General features: G+C 38.6%; 1 protein-coding gene across 1 annotated transcript in view; it reads left to right on the top strand.

Moving 5' to 3' along the window:
* Positions 1-22,881, top strand: part of FBN1 (fibrillin 1) — a 238,359-nt gene that overhangs the window by 101,408 nt on the left and 114,070 nt on the right. Inside the window, exons 7-9 of the mRNA XM_011967291.1 lie at positions 7,888-8,085; positions 11,441-11,566; positions 18,887-19,012. Coding sequence (XP_011822681.1) covers positions 7,888-8,085; positions 11,441-11,566; positions 18,887-19,012 — 450 coding nt within the window. The remainder of the gene's footprint in view (positions 1-7,887; positions 8,086-11,440; positions 11,567-18,886; positions 19,013-22,881) is intronic.

The following is a 22,881-nucleotide window of genomic DNA, read 5'->3' as shown; positions in this document are numbered from 1 at the left end:
AGTTTGGTGGCATTAAGCACATTCACATTGTTTTGCACCTGTCACCCCCATCCATCTCCAAAACCTTTTCATGTTCCCAAACTAAAACTCGCCATTCCTCCCTCCCCTAAATCCCTGGCAACTATCATTGCACTGCTGTCTATGAATTTGACTGCTCTGGGTACCTCCTATTAGTGTACTGCAATTGATTGATATTTTAAATCAATTTATTTTTATTGTCTCTTTACAAACATAGGCCTTTACCCTCCATATGCACAATGTTCAGTGTTGAAATTGACCTGCTACTGAAAATCTCATTTCTAATAATAATTTAATGATAAAACATTCTATTAGGATTCTTCATGAACTTAATTCATCTTTTGTGGAACTTATTTTGGAAAATAAACAATATTACAAGGTACTTTTATGATATACAGGTTAATTTAAGAATATGTTGCCCCTGACAATTTTTGTATTTAATCTTAAGGCCTTTTCCTCTTGGGCTATTAATCTTGTTTTTGGATTGGAGAGAATATGTTATGCTTCATGACTTTGAAAAAATATAAAAGAACAAATAAATTGTTATATAATATTACTGTTTTTGTCTTGCTGTTTAATAGCTGATGCTCTGTGGTCAAACGGCAGTATTTGGTTTAACGTGGCATTTCATACAAGCCGTTTTAAAAGGGAATAAATCAGAGCCAACTGGTTCTTTAAAGTGGAATTTGCAGACCATTAAGAATGAAAGCGTTCTCTATGATTTTATTATCTTGATGGTAAACATGTCACCCAAACCATGATTTGACTTTACCGATTCCCCAAGTCTTTTTTTTTTTCTAGTAAAAGTAGAGATAACTTTGCAGGAAGATGAAAGTCAGTAATAACTTGCAGGATTTATAGTAAAGGAACAAATAATATCAGGTAAATGATTATTTCAAAATGAGATACCCTCTTACTCTGAACAAGATTTCTTACTGCTTTCTTCATCATGGAACAGAATAAAATGTGGTAACAATTTGCTGTAGTTGAATTGCTGCCACACGTAATTGGGTCCCACAGAACTATGGCCTGGATTTTGATGAATTGCTTAGTCTGCATGTTAGATTAAAAGGTGTACAACAAATCACCTTGTTTCTGCAGTTTTGAGTGATATTTACATTTAAGTCATAGTGGTAATACTTTTCACTTATGGAATAAAGAAATTAAAATCAGGGAAAATACTAATGTAGAAATAGTTTTGTTTTTTTCTGTATGGTTTATTTCTAAAGTGCTTTTTAAAAACATTTAGTAACAATTAAGCCATACCTCAGATACAGTTTCTTAAACAATTTTGCATAATATACTTTAGTAAATTTTGCCAAAAGGTTGTATTCTTTTAATAACACTGTATAAACCATGTTAAATAGGTAATCTTGTGTGCAGTATTTTATATAAATGCATGAATTGGAAAGTATATTCAAACCTTATTGCATCGTTTTAAAAATGCCATGTAGCTTGAATAAGATGGGAGAAGCAACATTGCATAGTAAAAGTAGATGCGAAAGGGGTTTCTTTCCCCTGAAATTTTATTATAAAAAATTTCAAACTTACATTAAAGTTGAAGGAATAATATAAAGTATACACATATACTTTCCACTTACATTGAATAACTGTTCCCACTTTTATACACGTGATAGCTTTCTATGTGTATGTACACATCTGTATGTATATATGTATATAGAATATACAAGATATATATTGAAAGATGTATTTGTTATTATTTACGTTGCTGACTTATTTGAAAGTTAAGTTGCATACATCATGACACGTCACCTCTAAGCACTAAGGACATTCTTGCATATAACCACAATACCATTATCACACCTAGAAAAACAGCAACTCTGCAATGTCATGTAATATGTAGTCCACATAAGATCTCTGAAATTTTCTCTTTTAGAAACAGTATCCAGTTGAGTTTTGATTATTATGATTTTTAATCTAAAATAATCTCTGTACTTCTTTTGGTGAAGAGAAAGTCATTTGCTTTTGGAAAAGTTTTGAACAGTTGCCTTAGAAAATATCACATGTTCTGAGCTTTCTGGTTGTTTCCTTGTGGTGCAATTTACCTTGTTCCTCTATCCCTATATTCCCTTTCAGCTAGAAGTTTGGTGTGGAAGTTTGATTAGATTAAGCCTTGACTATTTTTGACAAGAAACTTGATAGATATTGTGCACTACTTTATATTTTATAAAATCAGGAGTCTCGGAAGAATTTCAAATGGTCTCTCTGATAGTGCAATTCTGGAATAAATTACGAGTTGACTTTTGGTGTTACTGATGCTAAATAGGCCTTGTATTCGGGCCCCAATTGGAGAATCCCCCTGGAGTTCCACTCAGATACAAGCTGCAGCAGTGGGCAGGGGCTGGGTGTGGGAGTTCCTGACAGCAGCATGAGATCATGTATATCAGTGTGCTTTGTAAAACTGGAAGGAAAGAGACTGGAAATGGGAATTCTATTAACTATTAGGACACTGCAGTAGTGGATGATCAGCCTTCCTAAATTTTGACTTTGTTGTTTGCTTTGATGAGCAGGTAGTTCGTATAATTAACTATAATATAATTAGTAAAGAATGTAATAAAGTGCCTCATAATCAGTGCAGCACTGTGGAAATGAATAGTATTTTGCCATGATTAGGATGTCAGTTCTAGTTGAGAAATACTAGGTTATGTTGAGTGGCAGTGATCCCAGTTTATGGGCTGTCTGATGTTTCTAAGGTTAGACTTTCAGATAAGTAGTTGTTATCTTGCAGACATCTCCAATTAATCATGGAACATGAGCACTCTTCATTAAAGGAAAAGACAGAGAGAGAGAGAGAGAAAATACACACACACACACACACACACACACACACACAACTTAGAGTCTTAGAGGGCAAACATCATCTTGGGGAGCTTTTGCAAGACGTGTATGCCTGGGCCCTGTGCCACATCTACTAAATAGGGTTCCATGGGGAAAACTGGGAGACGAGGACAGGGTAGGACCCAGGCATCGGCATTTTGCAAAAGCTCCCTCAAGTGATTCTGTTATGTCCTAAGGTTAAGAATGATTGGAGTAAGAAGAAGTAACAGCATTTAGCAGGCTGATTATGATAATGGAACTTCTTAACTTTAATTTTCCTTAGACTAAAAGTTCTCTGAACTCCTTCCTCAGAAAGTTGTATTGAAATTCCACACATTAGGAGCCTAATGTTTCCCAGGCCAACCTACCTGGGAGAAATAAGTGTGCTGTGACCCTCTATGTCATGGATAAATTGATATCTCATTCTTTTGTTTGTCATTTTTATGAAAAGAAGGATTTAAAATAATTGGAGCCTAGTGCCCAAAATTACATCCTTGTGCCTTCCCTGCAGTTTGTGGTTTAGTGACTGGGCAGGAGGGACAAGAATTCATTGTACCACAGAATATTCTTTCCCTGTAAATGATGCATTTGCTTCAGGGTGAAGTCTGATTACAAATGAAAGTGAAATAATGCTGTAGACCACAGTATTCTGAGCTGCAGAGCTGGGCATGAGCTGAGGATCAGAGGCTGCAGACACATGTTGGTCAGAGCCCAAGCCTTGAGGCCAAATCTAATGGGACTGGAGAGCAATCCTTGAGCTAACCACTCAGAATGGGAACATGGAGATGCAGAATTTCCCATGAAGCAGCCACACTGGAGTAAGCCAGTTAAAAACAATTAGAATTGCACTTTAATTTTGGAATGACTTGGCCTGTTGCCCTAGTTCATGAAGGTCTTATAAGGAAGTGATTGTAGAGCAATTTGCAAATAGAAAGCATTTCTAATACTATATTTTAGTTGCATTAGGAATAATGATTTACACTGAAGCCAGGAATGAGTCAGACATTACACAAGCTTTGAGTTAAGCACACTCCCTGTCTAATGCTGAGACTATCTGAAAAAAAAAAAAAGAGTATGTAAATTTAGCTTAATATCATGTAAGTGCTATGGGAATAATTGTAAATAATTGGATTATTAGTAAGGAATTGGGAGTGTGGGCAGATTTCTTTCTGCGGTTGGAGTATTGGACTAAAAACGGCATAACCTTGGCAATCTAAATGAAGTACAGGACGAAAAGCACATGCCGCCAAATCGGAATGACATTTGAAAACCATGTTAATACAGCATTTACCTTCCAAGACATTTTTAGATCCAATTTTATTTCATCCAGATTATGCCTCTCCCTCTACAATCAGCAATTTTTGTTTAAAATATGGATCTACAAATACATTCATATCCACTTGCTAATCTGTCCTGTCAAATAAGCCAGTTCTAATTTGTTTCCAAAATAACTTTGTCAATAGTGATAGGTATCTAGCACAGAAATGTGCTAAGTCCATAGATTCTCTTCTACATACTTATTCGCCAAATATATAGTATACTTAATAAATTGGATCCCTGTGAACTGTTGGAATACCTAATATATGTTGTCAGAATTAACAGCTACCATCTCGATTCTATGTATTTCGTATTGAAATAAGAATAATAAGTTATTGACCCTGGAAAAGTCTTAAGGTTTTTTGTTTTTTTTTTTAATGAAGATCTTCTAATGAGGAATTCACATCTGAAGTTATGAATCAGTGTCAGACAGAACTGAATCAGATTTGTGTTAGCATTTTGTAGAGTGCCTGGATTTTGCTGGTGTCACTCACAAAACACCATATTTGTATCTATCCTGAACCTTGACAATCCTCATATATAAGATAATTCCATAGAGTATGTTGGCAAGAGGAGGTGGAAAAACAAATCCCAGCAGTGTTGAAGAGAGGATTATAAATTAAAATTCATGTTGCATTATGCTTTTTAAGAAGGATTGAATATGGCAAGCTAACATGAATCTGTTTGATTAAAGCATTTGCACTTGTCTCAGTAAATTAACAGAAAGAAACAAGCCTAAATTCTCTTTCTTGTTACCTAACATAGAAAGTTTTTTTTTTTTTTTTGATAAAAGATTATACTGCTGTGATCTTTCTAGTCTCAGATGTAGGATATATATAGTCATAAAAATCTTGATGGCTGTTTTTATCCTGAAAAGGATTCATTGTAGTGTACACTGAATGGTATGTGTAATAATGAAGAGTTAGAGGCAATTTAAATGATAGACAGTAAGAAAATGACTAAATACATTCTGTTATAACTTGATGGAAAATTATGCAGCAATTAAAATCATATTGTGGAATAGTGTTTATTACATGGGGAAAAGCTTTGGCAATGTTAAGTGAAGAAAATCCAGCAAGATTCAAAAGTATATTTTTAGTATAATCCTTATTTTATGATTAAAAAATAAAACACACACATGCATACACACAAAATCTTATGTACGATAATATAATCAATATGTTATCAAGGGTTTCTTTGGGTGTAACTACCTTTATTTATGTGCTACTGCCTTTTCTCAATTGTATAAGTAAATGCTTAATTTTGAATTAAAATACATAGTAAAATATTGAAATAGAAAAGAAAGACCAAATAGCAAAGATGTATTTATTAAATCCCTATAGGTATTATTTGGGAGAATTGAACCAAAAAAATAAAGATGACTCTGGTATATCACGTATATCACTTTGTCCACACAGTTTTAAAATGTCCACTGCATTTTAAAGAGATTTTGTTACAAATTACTGCAGTGCTGAGTGACTTTTTTTCATTGAAAGAATGAAATGAGGACTGAGATTTATTCAACAGCTCAGTATTTAATATTTGTTTATATTTTTGTTTGAATTCAGTATCTCTGGAAGAAGATAGCAGGTTTTGAATAAATACGGCATACAATGTAAAATATTAAAGTATACCTAGAGCTTGAGTACATAAAACTAAAAAAACAGTAGAGTAATAAATGCATAAACAAAGTAAAAAAAAAGACAAATGATAAACAAAGTGTCAGGAGAAAGGGCTGGAAAGGTGAGTGGGGCCAGGTCATACAGAGAAGAGGAACACAAAGGTCTCAGGCTTGTCTTTTGGAACGGTGAGTCTGGTTGCATGTAGATGTCACCCACACAATTTTTGGCCTGTTTGCATATCACCTGTACTAGTATTTAATATTTTTTAAAAATTGAATTAAAAGGTTTTTCAATTCGTCATCCTCATAGCAGACATAACTGTGAAATCATGAGTCTGATATATTTATGCTGTTTCATATTACACATTAAAATTAATATATGCCTACTAAAATCTAAAATTATCTTGCATCCTGTGAGTGGGACATAACACTGGTATGGAGGGAGGGAGCTGGGGAGCTGGGGACTCGGCGTTTGGACCATCCTGTCTATCTCTCCAGTGCTGCATAGCTTGGATATGGTAGTCTTCTTTATATATATGACTGGCATGGAATTTTGTTTTTGGAATCCTTCAGAAGGTTGATCTTACAGCATGGGCATCAGAGCAGTGCTGTTTCTGCAACACCATTGAACAGAGGTGGTTCACTGCAGATAGCAGAGGAGAGGGAGGAAGAGCACGTAGTGATGGGGAGCAGATGGAGTTGAAATTCCAAGGGAGGGGTTGGAGTGGAGATGCAAGAAAAAGAAAGCAAGAGAGAATACACAGGATAGAGGGATGCCAGCAGATACAATTCAGCTATTGCCAAAACATTGTTACGATCCAGAATGTTCACTCTTGTTGGTATTGTAATGAAAAGTTGTCCTTTTTTCCTTAGTAAATAGCATATCTGCTGTGTCCTATGAGTTACTTAAAGAAAGAAGAAAATAATGAAAGCATCCCAGTAGTTTCATTAGCACAGCCAGTGATTTTCATAAAACGGTTGCATTCACAGGTGAAAGGAACTTACTGGGGTCATTGAGTCCATTTTTAGACTCACAGGAATCACTCCACTTAAACACTTCTGAAAATGACCTGGAAGCATGCAAATGTTGGGTAGTGGATAGAAGCCCATGAGTCCCACCCCAGCCCAGCCTCCCTTGTCTGTCAAGGTCATTGTAGAACCACAGAAATGGGTATCATGGCCCTGATTTCTCTCACAAGGGGACAACCTGTGAGGACAACCTGGCTTTGGTCCTCTGTGCTCACCACGTCTTTATCTTTCTTGTTTGTTGTTGGCTGTCTCTCTGTAGGAAAAGAGAAAGAAAGAAAGAAAGAAAAGAGGCAGATCTTATAACTGGTGGTAGACCGCTCTGACTGCAAATTCTCTTATGGTCTTAGCTTATCCCTGTTTTGCTTTAAGATGGTCCTTTTGCCTAGAGGTTACAATTATTTCAGACGAGTGTCCTCACCCTTTATGTTAAATACCTAATGTGTTTTGCATGAGCAAAATTTTAAATCCTCATCTGTTAGTTTGCTTGTTTTGTGTTTGAAACAAGATGACCCCAACTCAAAAGAAACAGATAACCGTTTCTTTTGTTGAAGGAACTTCCAGGAAGAAGGTGCCATGACTTGCCTCACTGCAAGCTTCAAAATTCTTTGCTTTCTCAGCCCTAAATAACAATAGACTGGAAGCTCTGTGAGGGCAGGGATTTGGCCTCTTTTAGTCACTGAAGCATCTGTATCAGGCATCAGAGCTGATTCAGTGCAGGCACCAATATGTTTTCTTAAGTAATGAGTGGATAATAATATTACCATGTTACATTTGTACAGCAATTCACAGTTGTAAAGAGTTTTCCATTAGCTCATCTGATGCTCACAATGCCGTTTTCAAAGTGGGTAAGAACTGATGTTTTCATCCCTATTTTGTAGGTTAGGAAATCGGGTTCAGAAGTAGAATGGTCTATCCGAGGCCTTACACAGAGGCAGTGATGCATCATTCTGTCCCTGAAATTCATTTCTCAATTCGGAGTCAAGCAAGATGGAGCGCAGCTGTTCCTCTGCATGATGGTTCCTGCTTTTCTGGATTTTCATCAGATTTTTATTCTTTATTTTCAGATTACAGGACAGGCCCATGTTTTACTGTGATCAGCAACCAGATGTGCCAGGGACAACTCAGCGGGATTGTCTGCACAAAAACGCTCTGCTGTGCCACAGTCGGCCGAGCCTGGGGCCACCCCTGTGAGATGTGTCCTGCCCAGCCTCACCCCTGTCGCCGTGGCTTCATTCCAAATATCCGCACGGGAGCTTGTCAAGGTAAACCCCGGGCTGATGGAATTATTAATGGATTAATCTTATTTGCTCTGGAGAGCCCTTCTCCAATGAAGTTGAAGAGAATGGAAAAGTAGTGTCAGCTACATAACTTCACAATTTCGCTGACTGCATGATATCCAACTAAGGCATTAGGAACGTGGCTCTCGAGAGAGCAGCTGAAGTCTTACTGGATGTTTTCTTGCCAACCATTCCCCCTTTCTGACCCCAGAGGTGTTTGCATGTACCTCTGACTCCAGGGGTGGTGTGATTCTGTTTACAGCAATGCTGTGCATTATGGCAATGCTGTCTAGAAACACAAAGCAAGGTTTGTGAACAAGGTAGTTTATGTTTTCCTTAATTTTTTTCCCTCATTTGAAACTGTTAGAGTTCCTCTCTCTCATGGGTTGTGCTTAATTGACCTGAAGAAAACTCTTTCTCTCGACATTTTGCATGCTACATTGTGCATTTTTTTACAAGTCCGAAATAAATTAGGATTTGTTTCACAGTTTTAAATATCCCCAGATGTCGCCTGCTAGCTGCTTCTCCTGCCTCCTGTAGAAGCCCTTACTCTGTTTTTGGCTTTTACTCCTGTTCTTCCAGCTGTACAAATTCTTTTATTGTCTGGATGTCTGGCAGGAAACAGGAGGAAGTGAACAGAGGCAGCTCCACGCTAAACTGATGGGACTGAAAACTCTCAGGCTCTATCTGTTTCCTTTAGACTGCCTCAGGACTTTTTATAGCAAGTTGCAATATTTTCAGAAAATTCAGGATATGCTTTTCTGAGACAAATAGATAATGCTTTGGCTTTGTTTTATATGTTAATTCTAAGGGTAATATGCAATAAAACAGAACTTGAGCTTAGTCACACAGTTTTGTGGGTCTCCATTACATTCCACTTCAATAAATTCCACTTCTGATATTGTCGTTCCTGGCCTCCAGCTCCCGTGTACAACATACAGCTCCTTTGGATGCCCTTAAATGTATTCCTCTGAATGTCAGGAGAAGAAATAAGTCACCTTGAAACTCTAGAATTATCAAGGGATGGATTGTAGTATTTTATAAAATTAAAAGTTTAGGTTTTTATTGGTGCCTTCTTATTTTTCTCATTTTTAGAAAGTCCCAGTGAGTTTTGAAGAATTTGTTGGTCTTGGGATTACAGTGTTAGTTAATACCCATGAACTCATTGACAGTGACCAGAGAGCTAGACTTTTAAGTGCCTCAGCTGCCCATCAGTGAGCCATTGTCAGAGGTTAGGGTGCTAATGGAATTGGTGAGGGGTTTGGGGAGAATGAACCGCCTTCTCTTTAGCTTTACTATTTGTTTCATAAATCTGGATCTTTCCAGCATTTGCTTCCTGTTTCTTCCTAACTCTGCTATTCAACGTCCAAGAAAAAAAAAAAAAAGGTTTTTTTATAAGAAGAGTTTTGAAAACCCATTGAATCACAATGGCAGTTATATTGCCAGTTTGAGAGTGAAATTCTTCATCTTCAGTGGTGGTGGTGGTGGTTGCTGTTGTTGTTTCTAAGAGATTCTGCCACCAGGTTGTGGCTCTCACTCCTTGCTGGTGTTTCCAGTCATTGGGTCAGACGTGAGGGGCTGTATACAGCCAGTGGAGAATTGCCTTGTCTATATTTTCTGTTGGCCAAAAATCATGATCAACAAGACAGCTAGTTCTGCCCATGTGTAAAAATCTTGATTTTCAAAAATATTTCTAAAAATACATTCAACATATCAAGAGAATGGAAAATTCTGGTCTAAGACAAAACTGAAATTGGCTGGAAAACATAATCTAATGATTTTCCACATATAATCATTTATTTGTGGGTTAAGACATTTCATTTAAAACAGTACGTGATACTTTTATAGTAAACTAAATTGTTGTTTCTTTAATATCCCTTTTACTGCATGCCAACTTTTCTCAAGAACACAGGTTGAGATCTTATAAACAGCAATCCCTTTTTTGCTTTACTCAATGAAGAGTGAAGCTAAAGAACACATTAGGCTTCCAGGTTTCAAAAAGAATACATTAGACTGTTTACTTGGGGATTCTTTATTAAATCAGACTTTTCTCTGTTATGAACAAAGAGATGGAGAGAATGTACAGGTACTTTTATAACCTTTATAACAGAATGTAGTGAGCATGAGATGATTAATTTTGCTCCTGGAAGGTTAATATTTGGGCTTACACGTAAGAACCCAAGTTAGTCCTTAGGTGCTGGTTATGCAGCAGTGAAGAAAATGGACAAAGTCCCTGCTTTCTGGAAGCTTATATTGAAGATAATCAATTTATGAAACAAAACAGACACGTATTGGGTCAGTGGGTGGTTAGTCCTGTGGAAAAAAAATAAACAGGGAAGGAAGGATGATTAGAGCCAGGAGCCAGGTGTTGCTGTTGGACTGTCAAGGGAAGGGCTCGTGGCTAAAGTTGCATTGGGGCAGAGACCTGGAGAACGAGACATCATGGGCCATGCAGCTCTCTGGAGGAAGAATATTCCAGGCAGAGGGGCAGCCATTACAGAGCTCTGTGGCAGGTGGCATATTTGAGGAATCCAGTGTGGTGGGAGAGATAGGAGGGTGGAAAATGGGTAAAAGAGCAGAGGAATCATGTAGAACTTCCTAGGACGTAGTATGGACTTGCACGTGAAGCTGGGGAGAGACATGATCTCACTGACCTTTACAAAGGTGCCTTCTGGCAGCCACTCTGCCAGCAAGGTAAGTCAGCAGCTGAAACTGCACGCTCATCTAGCGATCCCTCTCACTTGTTGGCCTAATTTTCTGAGTTGTTTAATTTTTACTGTGCAAGGCACTTCTCCAGAATGTGAAGTGAACATTTCCACTTCATTTGTGCAAAAACATTAGCTGTCTCGTGTAGTCTGAGTGACCTTCAATAAATTCCGTTTTAACTAAATCATTCAGTACAACTCTTAAAGATAGTTTCATTGTAGAAATGTATTACATTTTGATTTGCAAGATTTTTTGAATAACTCTGATTATTACTACCAATCTGGAGATATAAACGAGGCCGTGAATAATGGCCTTTTAAACATATCTTTCTATTTTGCTGCATATGTGATAAAACCCACAAAAGTTAGTACACTCTCCTCTACATTAGGAAACATGGAAGGTGGGGAAACAAAAAATACTTGTGACTTCTTATGGAACATTATTAATCCAACGATGTGTTTTACATAATGCAATTGTGAGAAATAGTTTCCCTAGTCATATTCCAAATATTGTGAGGGACAAATAACCACCGATATAAATATGGTAACATAATTGTGGACAAATTATCACATTGTATTCTGCAATGAATTTTATATGAGTTTTTTTTTTCTCTCTGTCTTCTGCAATCTGACAGATGTGGACGAATGCCAGGCCATCCCCGGGCTCTGTCAGGGAGGAAATTGCATTAATACTGTTGGGTCTTTTGAGTGTAAATGCCCTGCTGGACACAAATTTAATGAAGTGTCACAAAAATGTGAAGGTAAGAAATCTTATGCTTTGCAGTTGTTGTGAGGGGTGTAGTGGGGGCAGGCAAAACTCAACATTAGAAACAAGCTTGTTTGCAAATTATTCCTAAATCTTTCTGTCTTTGTTATCCCCGTGAATGTGTAAATGTAGTATTTTTAACAGTAATAATATGCTTTTGTGCTATTGGACCAGAAAAACCCTGCAGCTTTTTCTACTTTTATAGACCCAAAACAAGAGGTCCATCTGAATCAAATTAAGTATTAAAAACATGAAATATTTTTGAACCAACGTTTGGTTTAAAATGTTCAAGACACATGTTTTTGCATAGTTCTAGAGACATGAATTTAAATTTGGTAATTAGATATCATTCAGAATAATATATCTTCCGAAGTTTTTCGAGTTCAAAGGTATGTTTGATTTTGTGTGTGGGGAGGCAGGATTGATCAATCAACCCTTATATTTATGCTCCTAGTACATGCTCATGATTTTCTTTTCTGGGGGATGATAATTGCCTATCAAATGAAAAGCTTTTAATGTTAGTCAAACAGAAGAGTAATTTGGGATAATTTTTATATTTGCATTTAGTTTATAGATTGAACTTCTGCAAAGATATATAGAGAGGATGTGTTTATATTCACCACTACTGCTACTGCTATTTGCTGAAATGAGGCCTGACTTCCAGTTACAGTCATAATTTCTTTGTGAGAGGGGAGCATCTAGAAAATATGTAGGCAGCATTGGACTCTCGTTTGTTTGATGAGTACATGTAACTTACATATAGTAATGTCTGACAGTAGTGTAACAGCATTCTCAGGGCTACATCTCTCATCAGGATCAGAAGAGAAAACTTTTTCTTTCATTCTCAATTCACCCCACCTTGAGGTTTCATTTAGATGGATGCATTTTTATTGAAAACAGATGCTGTTGTATTTATGCCCCTAGACTCCAGCAGTGAGTACGTTCTAAGTTATTTGTCTGGGCTGGATAATTAACCTTGTCGGTTGCCACTGTATATCAGACAAGCAAAAGACAGTTTTAAATTTAAGGTGCAATTCATAAATTACATGTAAGACATTTAATATCTACTTGCCCTGAAACTGAAGAATCTAGCTCTGATAGAACTATCTTTATGAGTTGGAGTTGTTTTTAGGTTATAAATCATTATTGAATTTATAATTGTTATTGCATTCTTGAACATGTTATACATAGTTTTTCGGGGTAGTTGTGAAAAAATGGTTCTTTCTAAAGGCTTCTTAAAATAACATTTTAAGTTTCAAAGAACAATAAAGTTGACTCTCGATAGGCCAATGTATTTTAGAAGTTGTACTGTAGATCTAAATTTGAAGCCGAGAACGTTGACACTGAAATGGGCAAAGAACTCAGCTGGTTCCACACTCTACATTATATATTAAGGAATGGTGTCTTGGGTGTATTAAGTGCTCTGTCCGAGCCCATTCAGACAAGACTGCTCAAATTTACTTCTTTAATTCACACTCTGGTGCTTGCTGAGCCATATTACATTGTCTTCTTTTCTAGATGAAAGTTATTATTCTGGAATAGATTTTCAGGCCATATATATACATATATATACACATACACATATATATACACACACACATATATATGCACATATATATATACACACACACACACGACATTAACAAGCCATTAAAGTTGATCACATGCAAAACCCACATCAATGATAGGTTGTGTTTTACCTTCTAGGCTTTCTCAGTTTAATATATTCAGCTTCAGAATATATAATCAGTTTCAAGATTGAGGGGAATATAGTCCTTATGACTTGTCCAGTCTGTGTTTTGTTTTCTGAAGTTATGATGGCTTCCAGCCTGGACTAGAATTGATTTTGTCTCTTGCTTTTCACTCAGACAAGTCAATTAACAGTAATGGTCTATGGATGTGGACTAGACAGAAGATTCTAATTTAATGCTCAGACTGAAAGAAAAATCATTCGAATCTTTTTATTGATGCTAAGAAACCTATTATGGTGGTGTATCCAGTGGACCAAAAATTCAGTCTGAGTATTACTTAATCCTTTTCCACACACACAAAAATTTTCCAGCTACATGTGAAAGTCAGTGGCAAGATAAAAACAGACTAGTTTAACTAGATTTTTTTTTCCTTTGCCATCTACTGTTACATTAAATTTAGATAATGGTTTTTTCCTTCTTTTTCTAATATCAATGCAAAATTGATACTAGAAGAGAATGTCCTGTTAGTACTATACATTCTCTGGCCTGGAGACTGGTGTGAGCAGGGTTGACTTGTCTTACTCTGGTAGGAAAGTAATCAGGAAGTGCCCTGAGAGCTCTTGGCAAGCTGGGTTCACTTCTTCGACGTCCTTGCTCCTTTCCAGTTACAGTGTCTCACTGTGGAAATGGCATAACTCTGGACATCAGCTGGTGTCTCAATGGTCAATAGAGGGAACCCAGGAAGTCTGGTCTGTAATCACTGAATATGTACCCTGGAAAGATGATCAGTATAACCATGGGGTTCTGTGCCCTTGTGAAAATGTCCTGGTACCTTTGCCATTGCTTTGAGTGGCTTTTTAAAGTTATCTTCCTTTTGACTTGGAGGGGGGTGGAATTGAGTACTTTTTATAGAACTTTTTCAAGAAAAAAAACCAATTCCGTCAAATTGACTTTAGCAAATTCACAAGATGCTAACCCTCACTCTCTCAGATCTGAGAATGCCATTATTCGAGTTGCTTTCCATGAGATCTTCCTTTTGCAGAATTCTCACTTCCTTCCTAAAATGTCCCTCTTTCCAAAAACTAAAAAAAAAAAAAAAAGTTATGGAAAAGTGTTTTATAAATACATATAATTGGAGAACATTTTGAAATGTAAATTAACAAGCTAAAGGGATTTAAATAACAATTATTAACTTTTCATACATATAAGAAGGAAAAGATTGAGATTTATAGCTGTGATTTGAGAAAAAAGGAAACAGAGTTCATGCCCGCCTTCCTTTGTTGATCTTTCCGATGACTGTAGAGTATGCATGCTGAAAGAACACATGAACCTTTTTCTTTGGAAACCAAGTCCGTATTTGCATAGGTTACTATGAGAGGAAATTAAGAAATAAAGAGTGTAATTAAGGGATTAAGTTTTATTTCTGGAAGAAGTCTGTTGGATTCCTAATTAACCACTAATATTTTGGGATTTAGATTATCGTCAGCCCAGCCTTTAGCAATTATAATAGCACTGCATGATGCACTGGACCTTTTAAAAAATGTAGCTTTTAAATCCATGCACTCCATAATATGTGAGCCAAAAACCTCAGGACTTCCCCTTTCCAAAATAATGGCATATTTATCTCATGGCTACTTACTGTTAGAGGCTCTTATCCTGTCAGAAGCTAAGGAGAATTCCCGGGGTAGCTTAACCCAGTACCACAGATGGAGCTCCGTCCTCTTCAGCTGGTTGCAGGCCCTAGACTTTTACTGTTCAAGGTAACTGGCTCTCTCTATACAATTAGTTGAAAAAAACATCTCTGTGGTGAAGGTGAAAGAGCCCTGGAAATAAGGCAGGCCTGGCCCCCATCCTTGATGCCCTCTGGTCAAGTCTCTAATCCTTTGTGTGATCTTAGATAAGTCAATTACCATCTCTGAGTTAGTTCAACTTTCAAATGAGGGGGTTGAACAAGATGCTATCTGGGGGTTCTTTCCAGTTCCAGAATTCAGACTCCATTTTTAAGTTGTGATCAGACAGCGGATGCAGCATGAATAAAAGCTGGCGTACATGGTGTGACTATAAAATAGTCAACGTGACTGGAAGAGTCAGCTTGTTTAGTTTTTAGTGATACATTTTACACTGGGTTGAGTTTGTACAATCAAAGTTAAGCTCACAGGCTCAGTGGCATTCATGATCATTAGTGTGTCACATGTTACTTTTAAACAGCTGCCATAGGTTTTAATTTTTTTCTCTCATTGTGTTAGTATCTAGGCAGTCAGGATCAGGTTAACTGTCAGGATGGGGTTTCTCTTGTCACGTCCACAATCTTGGATGGAGCTTCTCGATAGCCGAGTAATAGATGGTGATGCCCGTCCCAGAACAGACACCAAGCTCCATCCATCTGCCCTCCACACTCTTTCCTCCCATTCTGCCAGAGGAGCCATAGGATAAAGGGGCCTAGGCACGGGAAGAATGCTCTGGGAGAACAGATGAGACTGAAGGATGAGAAGGAGCAAAAACAAAGGACAGATGGCAAATAGGAAGGAAGAGATCTGCCATTTGTGTCTCTTCTTAAGGTCACAGCAAGAAGCCAGTGGAGTCGTGGACAGCTACCATGGGACAGCTACTCCCCAGCAGCTCTGCCTCCTTTGCTGCCTCAAGGAAGCAGGGAGAAGTGTCCAGAGCATAGAAATAGCTCTTCCCAGCCAAGCGCCACTCCCCACCAGGCCTCCCCACCTGGTTTACTTTCATGGCTGGCATTTGACACAGCCTGATTTGTAGAAACTCTGAGAAAGTCACCGTTCTCAAGTTCCCTCTTAACTTGGGATGCCTGAAATTCAATTAAAAGGAGACGAACACAGAGTGGGAAGAACTTGGAGAAATAATAAATTCATATGAACGAGTTTCAGAGTGTAAGCGAATCCAATTCAAACACCTTATTCTGGCCTTTGCCATCAGGAATTTCCACCACAGCCTGGTAATAGATAGAACTCTTGCTTTTATTTGTTACGAAGCCATGCCACTGAGAAGCAAGATGGTTTAGGAAAGGGGGAAGGCACTAGCCACCTGAAGGCAAAAGGGTGTGTCACTGAGAAGGGGACATATTAGGGGGAATTTGAAGTCATTTAAGCTCCTTCAAATGTAATGATTTGGCCTAGTCCCATTTTATCTTAATCTATGTGAACTCAGGGAGGTGTGCAGTGTGACGTATTTCCTGACCTGCTGGCTTTCAAAGACATGTACCTAGGTGGAAATTCCCCACACCCACCCTAAAAACCCCTGCCAGTTGGAGACTTGGGTTTAGCCTCGCTTTATAAATGATGAGCCTCTTTGCTGTTGTTTCAGGTTTGATTCGTGTCAGTTTTCTGAAGGCCTCAGTGTAATGCAAGAGGTGTACCTGGGCAGCAGAGGTATAGAATCAGGCCCACAATCCTACCTGTATTGTAAGAATTAGATGATTGGACATTCATCAAGCATTTTGACTCTGCCTAGCACTCAGCACCTGCAAACTCTCATCATTATTGTCGTTGTTATTGTTATCTTCAATAAAGGGCCCAAATCTCACTCAGCCAGCATGGAAAAGATGATTCCCCCATTCTGCCAATGTTAATTCTATTTTTTAAATAAAATTTTCTGACATAGGCTGTCACTTAAACTTTTTGGATATTGATGTGGCCTTAATACGAATGGTAGCTGTCATTTATATTAATGGGCTGAGAAAAAAATATAATACCACATTGTCTCCTCATGTCATCTTTGGCAGGTGTTGTAGGACTCAGATATTAACTTTTAGGGACACTTTGAAAAAAGTACATTCTTCTTAATTGTAATTATACCTTCCTCTATCCTTAAATGAAGCTTTGAATCCTGTAGGGTCTTTGACATACTTGCCTTTTGTTTGTGTTAAGCAGAAGTGTGGCTGCCTTGAGATATTACGTGGGTAACCCTAGGCTCTGTCTGCCCTAGGCTCTGTCTGCCCTTGGCAGTTTCTCTACCTGACCCTTTCACAGACTCTAGTGAAATTTGTGTCTGTCAGAATAGAATATGCACCTTTACCATTACATAATTTTGCAATGACAGTGCTGTTTATGTTAGCATTGACTCTAATATAAGCAGTGAAATATTGTTTGGTTTAGCCTCTAGCCTAGCTTGGAAGAATGGTGATTTTGGTTTTAAAAAGGTTAAACTGCATGTAAACACTGTCATTGCTGCCTTTTTTACTAACAGGGTGAACCTGAGTCAGAAGATACTTGAATCTGGTTCACTTAGAACTCTATTTTGTTTTATAAATGAAGAGAGTACTTAGCCTACAGAATAAATGTTCTTATTGGGGGTCATAAGCCTTTCTCAGTTTTAATGGTGTCAGCCTGCCCATTATAATACTGCCGGGAGGCCTGGGTCAAATGTCACCTCTCCCAGGGTCAGTGCAGAAAGCTCTACTGGTCTCAGAGAGGAGGCCAGGCAGATTCCCTGTGCCCTGAGTTTACTTCTAGCCTAAGAAGGAAGCTCTCATTTTTTTTCTCTTCTTCTGCTGGTGCCGTATCTGTTGACATTTGTCAGTGTGTGGGTCAGGCCATTGAAAATCTCTCCTTGAAGGAAATGGTCAAATTTGTCCTAAGGGAATTTTACTGCTTCCTTGATGGAGACCAGTGGTCTGAGGGCTAACCCCAGCTTTGGCCTCCGTAGCATTCAGGATGTTTATTAGAGGATGTCCTTGGGATCAACACCTGCAGAAGAGAAGGGGAAGAGGCAGAAGAAAAGGGGAAGAGGCAAGAGCGTGCAGAGAAGGCAAGCTGGGGTGCAGCCCATCAACAGCCTCCACCGGCCCCAGAAGGAATTGGGGAATTGGAGTGGCCGTCAGTGTTGTCTCCCACTGGGGCAGGATGCACCAGACTTTGATCCTCCTCCACAATTGCTTATTGGGTGTGGGGTGCCTGGGAAGGGTGTGACCTTGGGCAAGGGGGCTCTCTGCGACTCAGGCTATCTCGGAAGGGGCTGAGAGCCAAAGACCATCTGTTGACAGTATTCCCAGCCTCCTAGGCAGCAAGTCCCTCTTTGAAGGGGACATTGGTTAGAGCACCCAGTCCATCACAGTTCATTCACCAACCACAGAAGACCATCATAATGGTAGTTTGGGTGCCACTGAGAACACCAAATTGGCCAAGTTGGGGTCAGCACTCAGACCACAAGATCTCCTCTGTAAGATTTCAGTATCTGTGTTGTGGAAAATAGATTGAAAAGCAATGCAAGAAGTGATGCGGAATATAAAATAATTAGTCGGGGAGTTTAACTTAATGCAAAACATGGAAACAAAAGGAAAACAAAATTTTAAAATAAATGACATTTGTAACATTAGCATGCTATAGTTACTTGGTGAAACAACAGTACACAGTTTTAGATTTTAAAGGGGGGTGATTTCATTTTGCCCTAGTCTGCTGAATTTGGTAAATCTTTTGGGTAAGTCTGTGTTGAAAGAAGCAGCATCTACCTTTGAATTGACTGTTCTCCATGCAGCTTGTACTTTTTAAAGATGGCTGTTTCCAGGGACATGATTTGTCGAGTATTTACATCTGAATCCTCGTACTGATGAACGGTTTTATATTGTGTTCTACAAATGCTGAGATTGTTTTTTAATATTCCAGATATTGATGAATGCAGCACCATTCCTGGGATCTGTGATGGGGGCGAATGTACAAACACAGTCAGCAGTTACTTTTGCAAATGTCCTCCTGGTTTTTACACCTCTCCAGATGGTACCAGATGCATAGGTAGGTTTAATTACAAACAGCATGCATGGTTTGTATATGTCACTTCCATAACAAACAACTTTCTAGACAAGCTTGTTAAGGGGCACATATAATTTATCAGTTGAGGTAAAATGTACATTTTTAGAAAAGTGTTTAACAGTTCACTGCCCTCTTAAAAAACAGAGGCACCTTGTGGTCTTTTTTGGAGACGTTTTGCCTCCCATAAAAGAGGGATGATCCGGGAGACCTTACAGATATCTTCAGTCTGTTAATTAATGTTGCAGTCGTGCAGCATTTAATCTTGAAGCCATCCCAGGTGTCTCTCTCTTTTTACCCCCACCTTCAGTCATTCCCCGGAATCTATGTTAATTTGGTCTGAATTTTTTAAATAATCTCTTAATTGGTCTCCCTGCTTCTTGGCTTCTCTACAATCCATTTTGTCAGATTTATCTTCCTAAAATAGTGCTTTGATTAAATAACACTCTTGCTCAAACCCTCAGTAGTTTTCCATTAGGACTTAGAAATCAGTGGTTTTCAGTCTGTCCAGTGGATCCTTCAAGTGTTTCAAAGCTCTCCAGCGCTGCAGGGATTGGGGAGAGCACAGAGAAAAGGGAGAGGGCTGAGTGAAAAGGGCTCTTGTCCCCGCCACACTCCCCCACACACAGTCTAGGCATAGCAATTTCACTTTATCTGCTGTGAGTGTTAGGCTTCCATGTCAGGTATCAATTAAATAAGGGGTTCTATTGTTTAAAAATTAGATTTGGCTGGGCACAGTGGCTGACACCTGTGATCCCAGCACTTTGGGAGGCCAAGGCGGGCAGATTGCCTGAGATCAGGAGTTCAAGACCAGGCTGGCCAACATGGTGAAACCCTGTCTCTACTAAAAATACAAAAATTTGCCGGGCGTGGTGGCGGGCGCCTGTAATCCCAGTTACTCGGGAGGCTGAGGCAGGAGAATCTCTTGAAGCCGGGAGGTAGAGGTTGCAGTGAGCTGAGATCACGCCACTGCACTCCAGCCTGGGCGACAGAACGAGACTTTGTCTGGAAAAAAAAAAAAAAATAGAGTTGACAGCTGCTGGATTTAACAACAGTTAAGACTTCTTTCAAAGTGCAGTGTTCTAGGTTAAAATTCAAGTTCCAAAGTGCACAGTCTGATATTTAAGGACTTTAAGAAAGCCTCAAACTACATGAAGATTAAGATATATTTACATATCAGATGGTTCACATTTTAAAAGTTATTTTCTTTTTATCAAATATATCCATACTAACTTTTTACAAAGGAGGAAGGGAAGGGAACTAAGATACCTGGATCACGGGGTATGAGGTGTTTTATGTAAATTATCTGACTTAATGTTCATTTCACAGCGGTAGATGGGAAGCAGCTGAGATTGAGAGAGGCTAGATAAATAATGGCCCAATAGTTTAAGTGGGTAGTGAGAGAGGAATCTGGGATTCCCTTGTGACCTGAGTGCACAGCCCAGACTTCCCTCATTGCCTCCTACCCCTCAGCTCTGGATGCAGTTCGCTCTTTCCTGCCAGATCCCTAGGCAAGCCCTGTTTCTTCTTTGGAACTCTGTTGTGCCCATAATTAGCAACTTGTCATACAAAATGATCCAAGTGACCTTTCTGCCATCCCCAGTGCTCCTATTTCCCTCCATCGTAAGCAACAGAGACCCCCAAATTTATCCCTAGTGATGAGAAAATACAAATAGCCCCTAACAGTATAAACAAATCCAAGGCTTGTTCGTAAGACAGTTGTTTGGAATTAGTTGGTCTCGCCAATAGAAAACCCACTATGTAGATAGTGGTGTGCAATATCTTCCGTGTACATTTCTTCTAACCGTAAAATTCCAACTGGTACCTTCTGCCCCCACATTCTGAGACTCTCAGACCTCCCAGCCCCGAGCTCCCTTTGTGTTCTAAGCTCTCTTAGTATTATTTTATTTGTCGTTCTGTGATCTTCCTGTGGCATTTGTAATACTGCCTGGAGGGTTGTCTTTTTATATTGTTGTGTTCTCTCTTTTCGACTCCTAGGAGTCATAAAGATGTCCTTTCCCTAGTTTGAGCCTCACCACTCCTAGCTCCTGGCTGTACACAACCATGTTGATGACAGGTTAGGAGAGGCCTGTTGACAGGCTAGGACGACCTGCAAACACCTATTTAATCCGTAATATATTTGCTTTGATATAATGTGATTTCTGGGTCCTGAGAATAAGGGGCCAAGTGATTCAAAAGGGGAGAAACGAGTGAGATTTCCTCCTCCTTGCCAGGTGTCTTGGCCAGGGCAGTTTTAAAATGGAAGGTGTTTGTGGTTCCTTATGTGTCCCTTTATGTCCTCCAGATCCTGACATTCTTCTCCCCTTAGCTTGGCTCCTGAAGGTGTTCAGGTTAGTCTACAGCCACCCCTTACCCTCTGTACAAAATGTCATATCACCACAACGGTTTCCCCGCAACTTGATGTGGCACTGCTGCCTAACGAAGTGAAAAACTTCAGGCTGAGGTGTCCTGGGGGTCAGGTCCTCCATCCAAATGGTTTCTGATTTTCAGTTTTTTACTTCCTTTACTTATTAGCCTGTAGGTTTTCATTAAAATTATAAGTTATATAAATGTGTGTTTTTAACAAAGGTACTTCTTCAGCAAATAAAAGAAATTATAAAAATTATTTTTATATGTGCAGGTGCCATCTGTAAATCAGGGACTGCCAGTAACCCAAACTTGATTTGTAATTTTTTTTACCCCTAGCATTCACCATTTTGCTCAAGAGTTTGTGACCCATTGATTTAACATATAAGTCAGCCAGATGGGCAATAACATGGTATCGTAGTTAATTAGCAAAATAATAGACATTAGCCCATTAAGTTTTGTCGTTGGCAACTGTAGGCCCTAGTTTTGCTCTGAAAGATAGCCCATGCTGGAAATTATATGTACAAATTCCATAATTTGGTCAAGTGTTTACACTGGGTTTTGACCACCGAATTCATTTGAAGCTGGGATATAAGCCAGTTTTGAATATCTCTTCCCATTCTCAACAGTCTTTGGTTTCCATGCCCCAAATATTTACTAATTCCCAAGTATATAAAGTATTAGTGGTTTTAAGGCATTGCAAATTAGAATGTAGGAAGTTCAATTTCTCTGCCCTCTTGACGGGGGAGGTGCCACCTGAGGCTTCACAGAGAGCATACTTGTCTATACTCCCTCTCCAGCCATTTATCCTGGACCAGGCTGGAATAAAACTTGTTCTGCCTCTTTGGTGAAACTATTAGTCTGACCAGAGGTACAGGAACGGGAACCACAAAAAAATTCTGGAAAGCACATTTATACTGGCTAGTGGTTTTAAGTACTTTTCGGAAATAATCTTGTATCCTTTAAAACTGACCCATAATTTTCTTTTATGGTTTGTCTAGGTTTGTTTTAGCCTTCCTCACTTGATGTTAATAATTTAAATGTTTCTAAATTAGCCTTGTTTTTATTTTATTTCATTTTATTAATTTATTGAAACCTCAAGACATGAGGGCTTTGTGTTCTTAAGAATGATGTGGATGATAACAATTGCAGGTATGACCCTCTTTGAGAAAACTTGAAATTTAACATTCAGACTTACAGGAAACCCAGGGATGGATTTTTGGCTATGAAAGATCTTTGCTTTACAAAAGGATTTAACCTTTATATTCCTATAAATCAGTGGTCCCCAACCTTTTTGGCACAAGGGACTGGTTTTGTGGAAGACAATTTTTCCATGGACTTGGAGGAGAGGATGGTTTCAGGATTATTCAAGCACATTACATTTATTGTGCACTTTATTTCTATTATCATTAAATTGTAGTATATAGTGAAATAATTATACAACTCACCATAATGTAGAATCAAAGGGAGCCCTGAGCTTTGTTTTC

Source organism: Mandrillus leucophaeus, unplaced genomic scaffold (assembly GCF_000951045.1).
Source record: "Mandrillus leucophaeus isolate KB7577 unplaced genomic scaffold, Mleu.le_1.0 Scaffold798, whole genome shotgun sequence".
Taxonomy (NCBI): domain Eukaryota; kingdom Metazoa; phylum Chordata; class Mammalia; order Primates; family Cercopithecidae; genus Mandrillus; species Mandrillus leucophaeus.
The sequence above is the reverse complement of the archived record's forward strand: the minus strand, read 5'-3'. Positions and strand labels throughout refer to the sequence as shown.